At 49.4% G+C, this 9,350-nt stretch overlaps 1 protein-coding gene across 5 annotated transcripts in view; it reads right to left on the bottom strand.

The window, feature by feature from the left end:
* The window catches only part of CACNA1D (calcium voltage-gated channel subunit alpha1 D), a 312,906-nt gene extending 310,415 nt beyond the window's left edge, over window positions 1-2,491 (bottom strand). For all 5 annotated transcript variants that reach the window (XM_024556516.3, XM_045192203.2, XM_024556517.3 and 2 more), the window contains exon 1: window positions 1,869-2,491. In XM_024556516.3, the coding sequence (XP_024412284.2) occupies window positions 1,869-1,935 (67 nt within the window). In that variant the 5' untranslated portion in view covers window positions 1,936-2,491. The remainder of the gene's footprint in view (window positions 1-1,868) is intronic.
* Window positions 2,492-9,350: the final 6,859 nt, after the last annotated feature.

The following is a 9,350-nucleotide window of genomic DNA, read 5'->3' on the forward strand; positions in this document are numbered from 1 at the left end:
GCAAAGATTGTCTCCCATCAGGGAATCACTCCCATGATTCCATGTTGAACCTCATATCCCATTTTCCAGAAGCAGGGGTTTGGTCAGCCAGAGCAGCAAAAAAGTCCCTGCACTCTGCCCTAAGTGTCACTCACACAGGACCTCGCTGCATGATGCCCAGCGGGGTCAGGGCCTCTCCATATCCATGAATTCACAAGGAGTCTTTTGGTGCATTTCTTCGGACAAGCTAAGGTCATCCCCACATTTATTCCACGCCTTTTTTTCTTTAAAACCCATGTATCTCTGATGAGTTAATAGATAGGTATGACAGCTTCTCTCCAAAATAACGACCACCGTCGCACATAAAAGTGCCAATGATTCAACAGTCACTCATTTTCAGAGTGTCACTCCAACATCTTTCCAGTCACAAATGCATTTTTCAGCATGGGGAAAAAAGGAAAACAAACCTCCACTGGTACCAGGGCAATACCAAAAGCCCCACAACAAATATCTAGATTATGCACTGACACTTCCTGCAAATGAAAATTCATGATGGTTAGGACTCATTTCCTCCACAGGCTTTTGAAAACAGAAAACATCTTTAAAGCTTTTTTGCATTTTAAATTGCAGCCACATCAGCCAAGCCAGCATCCAGAGAAACCAGTAAGGCAGGCAGCCTGCACCCCTGCACCTAGGACAGACAGGCTGGATTACGCTCCGGGAGGGGGGGGGGCCTGAAGGCCTAAACTGGAGTCATCTCAGTGTAGGCTGCCATCTCCCAGTTCACAAGGGCAAAACCTCAAGATGTGCAAGGACCCCTCTGGCTTTGGGCCAGGCCACCACCTAAGCCAGTCTCCCCAGCACCTGCCTGCCTTGGGTCATAGCCTTCTTACCCAGACAGAAGTCAAAGTGAGAGCAGTGGCAGACACAGAGGGATGGGCGTTTGCAAAACCAATTCTTACTGAGTAAAGAACAAGGAAAAGTCAAAGCAAGCACAGGTCTGCGTGCTCAGCAGCCTAGGAAAGAGACCACGGGGGTGGGCAGCAGACAGTACCGGCCTGGAAAGGAGTCAGGCCAAGCTTTCCCTTGGGAAGTGCTCACCTAAGAAGGCTGCAAGCCCACGGGAGTTGTGGGGGGCGCCGGGGACCTCCAAGGAGGATGGAGGTCCCCTCCCCCGCCCCAGCCCCACCGGCGGCGTGGTGGCTGCACGTGGTGCCTGGGCCTGGGCTGGGGAGGGGATACCCACAGCGGCAGCGACTACCCGGCCATCACTAGGTTACCGAAGTGTGCACAGCGGTGCTGGGAGCGGGAATACGAGCTCCACCCGACCCCTAGCCAGCGATTCGGAGACCCAGCCTCCCTCTCGAGGGGAGCGGTGTGCTTCACCCACGGGTGGGTAGGGTGAAACCCAGCAATCCCAGAATTTTCAGGATGCCACCAGAGACCTTCTTCCTAGTAACCAGGGGCGGGGAAGCAGGGGAAGGCGAGAGAGGCTGGAAAGGGGGCTCGGGCTGAAGACTAACAGCCACCCCCTTCCACCGCTCGCTCCCTCGCTCGCGTTGGAGGAAAGTTGAGCCCGAGGACACTGAACCCGAATCACCTTAGCTTGCAGCCCCTCCGGCTGCACAGCACTCCCCCGACTCCGCGGCCGCCCCCACCCCACAAATGCAGAATTAACTCTGACATTCAAGGCCTGAAGGAGAGAAAGGAGTGGCTGTCACACATATCCCCTTTCTGTAGATGACACCGAGCTAGAAACATCCTCTCCAACCCCCTCAGCCCACCCAGAGCATCAGCGGCGGGAGGGGCGAGAACGAAGCGGGGTGGGAAGAGGAGGACGATGAAAAGGATTAGATTTGGCAGCGGGTGCCCAGGCTCTGGCTGCTCACCGGTCGCGTGGTCCGCTTGCTGCTGCCGTTGATGCTGCATTTTTTTCATCATCATCATCATCATCATCCACGAACATTTATTGAGCGCCTACTGTGTGCAGGGCACTGTGCTGGGCGTAGGGGCGGGGGAGGAGCGGGTAAGGGGGTTACGGTTGGATAGGAGCCACAGTCCCAGCCCTTATCCTCGCTTCAGCAGGGGGTGGGGAGGGACGGGGACTGATAACAGAAAATAAAAATAATTTATAAAAACTGCTCGCCACCTACGCTCCCTCTTTTTCAAAAATGGAGCAAAATAAACTTTTTTAAAAAAATAAGATCAGATGTATATATTATCTTAATAATATATACATGTAATTTTTTGCTGCAAAGGAGAATTGGCTTGCTCCCTCCTCTAGCGGAGGGACGCCTCGGTGATGCTGGCCCGGCCGCCAGGGCCGCTCCGAGCGCCCCGCATGCCCGCCGCCCGCCGCGGTGCCCGGTGCCCGGTGCCCGGTGCCCGCCGCCGCCCGCGCCGCCGCTGGCTCGGACCGCGGGCAGCCCGAGCTCACATCCGGGGACGGAGGCGCTCGGTCGCTCGCTCGCTCCGCGCCTGCCTGCCGCGCCGCGCCGCGCCGCACGCCGGTTCGCCCTGGCGACGCTGCGCACCCGCCGGCGCCGTCCCCTCCCTCCCCCCGCCCGCCCCGAGCCTCCCACGGGCCACGCCGCGCTCCAGCGGTCTGCTGCCCGGCCCGGGATCTCCCCGCACAGCCCGAGCGGTGGGGTGGCCGCCGCCTGGGGCTCAGAGTGCTGCCGCTCCGGCCTGGCTAGGATGCCCCACGGGCACCAAAGGGTTAAGCGCGCTCCAGCCGCGGGCCGCCTGCTTAACCCCCTCTTCGCCGCTGAGTGTTTGCCCCTTCCCGCCCCCCACCCCCAAAGGTGCGGGCGGGGCCTGCAGATCTCGCGGACGCGGTGTGCGGATTAACCGCTCCGCCCCCTGCATTTCTTCCAGGCGGGGGCTAGAGCTCTTAGACTTCGGCGGCCAGACTTGGTTTTCCGAGAGCGTCCTCCCCTCTGCACACCTGGAGGAGGCCCCGCCCCCTGGAAGCACAGGTGCCTTCGGGTTGTCGACGCTCCGGTGTGGAGAGGCTCTCTGGTTCCCTTAGCGCTCCCGAGCCGGGTTAGCACCCCACTTTCCTCAGGCACTTTCTGGTTGCTAGGAGGGGGATGGGAGAGCCGGGCCCTCTGGAAAACACTTACTGCCCCAGGTAACAGCCCCTTTAGATCCAACCGGGTCTCCAGCGCGTACCCCCTCCCACCCCCTCCCTGCGCTGGGTCTGGCTCCGCTGTGGGCTCTAGACGCTTTGGGGCCGGGGGTAGCATATTTCTCTCCCCCTCCTCCTCTTTTCTCCCTCCCTTTCTCTACATCCCCCACCTCCCCATATGCGTTTGGAGGCAGGTACAGGGAAATACGAGCTTGTGTTGCTTAAAGGAATAGGTGGTGCTGCTAAAACTGCTGACTCCCGTGTGGGAGCTGAGGAGAGTGGTTGTTTTATGGTACCTCCACTCTCTCCCGGGGAGGATGGGGGGGGGGGTGCAAGCAGCAGCTCCTGTCTGGAGGGGAAATACTGTATCTAGGGGATGACTGATATTTCTCATTTGGTGTAGTGCTGCTTGTTGGAGAAGGGCGTCTGCTCTGTTACTTCACAAGATTCAATTTATTTGCTTTTGTTCAGATCTGCATGTTCCTGCTGCGTCTTAGAACGTTTGAAAACAGTGTCTTTAAAGCAAAAGGCACAGCGTGAAATAAGAAATTACGGGAAGGTGCTCCCTGATCAAAGAAAGCACACTGGGCATCCTCAGTTGTTGGGGGCCATCTGGGAAGACAGAGCAGGGACCAAACAAAAGACTCTCCAGGGGCCTTCCTGGGAGCCGTATCTATCTGGACTAGAAAGATGGAAACAACCAAGCTTCTTGTCCTTTTTTTTCTTTTTCCTTTGTTTTGGTGAGGAGGAAAGGTGGGGAAGACCCCTGTGGCCTAACAGTAATAATATAAAGCTGACCTGGGCCACCTCACCCAAGTCTGCTTCTGAGCCCCTTTCCTTTCAAAGCACTTCCCATCCACCTGACCCCTGAGTAGCATGTATAGAATTCACAAGTACACCTGTCATTTTCAGAACTCCAGGTCTAAAGCTTTGCCTCTTGAGATCTAGTCTGCAAAATTCCACCCTAATATTTGCTCACAATTCGGTTCCGTTCAGCCGGCATTCTAGACCTGTTAAGAACAGGGTCTAAGCTAAGTGTCGTTGGGATGAATCTATGGCATGGCCACTCGTGCAAGGACATGCAGCTAGTGAAGGAAGAAAACTGTGTGTATGCCCCTAACACTATGCAGAACATAGGGTGTGTAGCAGGCATGAAGGATGCAATGCGAGCATCAAAAAGATTCATTATAATTGGGGGAATCGGAGACATTTCACAGAAGAGATGACATTTGTACTGATTCTTAAAAACTGATGGGGACAGGAAGAGGGAGGGATGACAAGATGGAGGACAGGGCAGTTTTAGGGCAGTGAAGCTGTTCTGTGTGACACTGTAATGGTGGGTGTAGGACATTATGCATTTGTCAAAGCCCACAGAAGTACACAGCACCAACAGTGAACCCTCATGAAAACCATGCACATTAGTCAATAATAACGCATCAACATTGGTTCATCAGTTGTAACAATGTACCACACTAATGCGAGGTGGTAATAATAGGAGAAACTGTTGTGGGAGGGAATATATGGGAACTTTGTACTTTCTGTACAACTTTTCTGTAAACCCAAAATTGCTCTTAAAAAATTTTAAGTGGCTGATTTTATAGGGCATAGATGGCGTGTGAAGTGCGGACCACCTGGGCAGGTGGGGGAGGGCTGGGGTGGACACAAAGAGCCAGTGGGAGCTTTGCAGGCTCGCTAAGACCAGATGTATCTTCTCTACGCTAGGAGCCCATGCTTTTGTTTTTGTTTTTTTAATTTTATTTATTTATTTTTAGAGAGAGGGGAAGGGAGGAATAAAGAGAGGGTGAGAAACATCGATGATGTAAGAGAGAAACATCAATTGGTTGCCTCTCTTAAGCGCCCAACCAGACCAGAGGGGGAACCAGAACCAAATCCACAACCCAGGCATTGGCCCTGACCAGGAATCACCCAGCGGGGACCTTTCACTTTGCTGAAGGACGCCCAGCCCACCCCTCAGGACCAGGATCCCGTGTTTAAGATGAGAAGTGACATGATGAAATTGTGACTTAGGTCTCCAGGTTTTACACTTTAGATCTTAATAAGTTTATGGAACTAGAATATTTAACATTTTTCCATCCCAGCTTCTGAGTCTCATCTTTGTAATGTGTCCAGTAAGCTTTTTCTTAGGGCCTTGACTCAGCCCAGCTCTGAATGCTTTGGCCCATTAAGTAATTTAAATATTTATATTTTGATAATATTGTGAATTACTGAGTAAATAAGTAATAGCTAATATTTTTAAAGATGTCCTATGTGCCAGGCACTAGCATAGCTACTATACTTTATATGTAGTAGAGGCTATGAGACAGGTAATATTAATACCTTCATTTTGCAGATAACAAAACCAAGACAGTAAGGAGTTAAGTAACTTACCCCAAACCACACAATTATTTAGTGGCTGACACAGTAAGACGTGAGGAAAGACTAGGAAAAAAGATAGCAGCTCTAAATCAGCCACAAGTGATAAGGCCCCATTATGTCACAAACACATTATTGTGGAGTTCTCATCCTCACGCCTTCATATATAGAACACGCCTGTTTAAAGGCACCAAGCTGGCATTCTAGACGTGGTTCCCTGTATTCATTTTTTAAAAAATCTTGCTGATACCCTAATTCAGAGCCTCACCACCTCACACCCCTGGATCATTAACTAGATGCCCCACCTTCATTCCTCCTCCCACAAAACCCAGCTTGTGCTGAAAAACACCATGTCACTTCCTAAACCAAAAAAAAACCAAAAAGGTGGTGGAGTGCAGGGGTGGGGGGCTGGTTCCCTCTTCCTTCCACGTCCAATCTGAACTCTCCTAACTAGTCTCCAACGTTATCATTTCGCACCATTCACCTTCACTGTGGTCAGCAGTCTCCTCATTAGGCTGTGAACATGCTGTGCTCATTTCTGACTCTGCCCTAGCTCATGTTTGTTCGCTGACCTGAAACCCTGCCTTGCCGACCTCTAACTACACCTTCCCTACCAAACAAGTCTCTGACAAGTCCCTGCCTCCTCCCAGAAGCCACCTCTGATTTCTCCAGTCGCTGCAAACAAACATGCGCTGCACACACACCACACCTCCCCTTCCTCAAAGGCCTGTGGCACCTAGTTACTCCTTGAATTACTTGCCTTCTTGTTGCTTGTTTGACCGCTGTTTAACTATGAAACCTGTCTCCCCAACCGTAGTGCAGGGTCTTCAGCAAAGATCACTCCCTTAGCCCCCTCCCTCCACTGCCAAGTGTTCTGCTTGCTGTAGGCACTAAATACTCTGATCTGTCTGCACAGCATCATAAACGCCCCCAGATCTCACTAGAAATTGTTAGTTAATATTTACAAAAGTCCCATAAAGTTTATGGCAGGACACTTGACCCTTTGATGTTAAAAAATATAAACAGGGAAAATTGGGTCTTTTGCACACCAGGAATTCTAGTTAAAACAAATAAACAGATCCTGAGGCGATGCAGAAGATACCCACAAACCGCGAGGTTTGGTCTGAATGAGTCCACCCTCAGGCCCTGCGCTCAGAGGACAGCACTGACCCGCTAACCACCAGACAGGTGGATAAAGGGCATGGGAACATGTGTTCCAGGTAGAGGAAGGCATGTACAAAGTCCGGCACGGAAGTCCGGGACGTGCAGACCTCAGTAACTAGGAGGCTGGGCTGGGACCTGGGGGCGCTTCAGACACAGTGGCAATCAGCGAGACTACAAAGGCAGGACGGAGTGGGGTGGTGGACGGTCCCCCTTACCTGCCTCGCCGTCCAGGTGTTGTCCTGCAGGCCAGCAGTCCTCAAGCCCTTGGGTCTCGGGAACCCTTTAACCTCTTTAAAAAATTGTGGTAGGCCCCAAAATGCTTCTGCTTGCTATGTAAGTTTTATCAACTGATATTGACCATATTCAAAGTTCAAACTGGGAACATTTGAAAAATCATCTATAATTCACTTTAAAATAGTAATAAGCCCATTACATGTTAACATAATTTTTTTAAAGTGACTAGATTTTCCAAAACTAAATAATGAGAAAAATGGCATTCTTTTACATTTCCACAAATCTCTTTACTATCTGGCTGAGGGGAAAGCAGCTAGATTCTTTTATCTTCTTCAATATCCAGTCTGTAGTGATAGAACGTTTGGGTTGGAGTATGTGAAGGCTGTTCAGCCTCACACATTTGGAAAAGGGAGGACTGTTTCCATAGCCTTTTTAGATAAGTGTGGTTATTCTTCTTTGCTATGACACCAAAATTAAACTTCTAAAGGTTAGTTGAAATGTGGAATTTGAAACCATATCGGTGAAACTTTTTATGCTCTTTTACATTAAAAATCTAACAGTTTACATTGCATTTTGAGTAGATCTTTTTACCTATGTATAATTTGGCAACATCATGCATTGGTCATTTGTAAAATACTGGTTCACTGAGTTACACAGATTTTCCAAATGTTGAAACATTTCATTATATTATCAAAAAACCACATATACCGTTATCACCACCAGTCTCATCAGAAAGTCTTTAAGTATTGGGAAGCCGTCAAGCTCTCAGTGGTAGGTAGAAGTTTTTCAAAATTTCAATTTTCACTTGAAAGCTCAAATTTTATAATTGGCACAAATACTGTCAAGATTTTTCTTTGAGGTGACTGGCTCACTGCATCCATTTTCAGGAAAATATCTGCCAAATACTTAGGTCTGAATACCAAAGCTTGTCAGTAAAAATGGTGTCCCATGAAAAAGCATTCCATTCAGCTTCTCACCTCACACCACCACTCAAGTGAGGCAACCACTGTCTGCAGCAAAATGTTTGGTGCATATGTCCCACTTTGTCACCTAGTATATTAAGAAGGCATCTCACAAGCGTTGCACTTTAATAAATATAATAATTTGCATAGCTTCATCAAAGAGATTTTTAAGTAAAACTGGCCTCTCTTTTTTGCTGCGAGTGCGGGACGGAGACATGACACAGGGCAGTGGGTACGCTCCGTGTCGCCGCCTTGACTCAGGCTGAGACGACTCTAGAGGACGTCTTTGTGCAAATGTCAACACAGTGGAAAAGGCAAACAAGTCTTAATGTTATGAAAATAGTTTTGACCTCAAAGACCCCTCGAAAGTGTGTTAAGGTCCCCCAGGTGGAATTGCTAGATAAAATACAGGATACTCAAATGTTGCATGGGACATTTATTTGTTGCTTATTTGAAATTCAAACGTAACTGGGCATTCTATATTTTTATTTGCTACAACTGGCAACCACACCTCTGGGGGTCTATAGACCACACTTTGAAAACAGCTATTATGGAGCCAGTTTTGTGCAGAGAAGTGCCGTCAGAGATGTGCTTTAGGAAAATAGCTCTAAGCCCAGTGGGCAGGATAGATCGGAGGGTGGAGAGATTTGTAGGTGTATGACGTTCTGACGGGTCAATTAAGAAGATATTACTTCTTAGCTGTAGTGATTGAGGGGGGCCATGCTATTCTAAGCCGGGGCCAGGAAAGCAGAAAGACCTGCCGGATACAGCTCCTAGCCTAGTGGGGTCACCTGTCCTGTGCTGCATACAGGCCACCTCCTCTTACCCCAACCCCTCCCCCCCAACATCGGGACTTCTTGATTACAACTGACTTATACCCCACCCGGCAAAATTTAAAGGCCTTCCTTTTTGCGTTGGCCACATGGAAAGTAGAGCCCCAGCTGGTCTTTATCCTCCATCAACTAACTTCACTTGAGAGTAGGAGTTACCTTTCACATCAGACTAAGTAATTCCAGTTCCTTCAACTGGTTCATTTCCATCCCCCTTAACCCAGTTCCTAAATCTTATCCCTCACTCTCTGATGCAGCAAATCCTCTCCATTTCCCCAGCTGGGAAATCCTGGCAGAGTCCAGTACATACAGTCAGCACCCTGTTTTCCATGCTGACGGAGGGAAGCAGTGAAGGGGACAGGTCTTAAGTTTTCCATCTGTGATGTGAATTTGGTATAAAACATGATCGCTAAGAGCTCTTACCTCCTGAAGTGGTGTGCTGGAGAGCCTGGACTTTGGAGCCAGGCAGTTCTGGGCTCAAATCCTGGTCTTCTCAGCTACTAGCTCTATTGCTTTGGGAAACTCACTTACCCTCCTGGGGTAAAACAAGGATAATATCACCCAACTTATTGATTTACTGCAAAGATTAAAAATAATGTTGTAGAGCCTCTGATACATACCATCAAGTTGAATCATATGGTTATGTGATTTAAATATACAGTTGCAGAGAGAGAAAGG

Source organism: Desmodus rotundus, chromosome 8 (genome assembly GCF_022682495.2).
Source record: "Desmodus rotundus isolate HL8 chromosome 8, HLdesRot8A.1, whole genome shotgun sequence".
Classification (NCBI taxonomy): domain Eukaryota; kingdom Metazoa; phylum Chordata; class Mammalia; order Chiroptera; family Phyllostomidae; genus Desmodus; species Desmodus rotundus.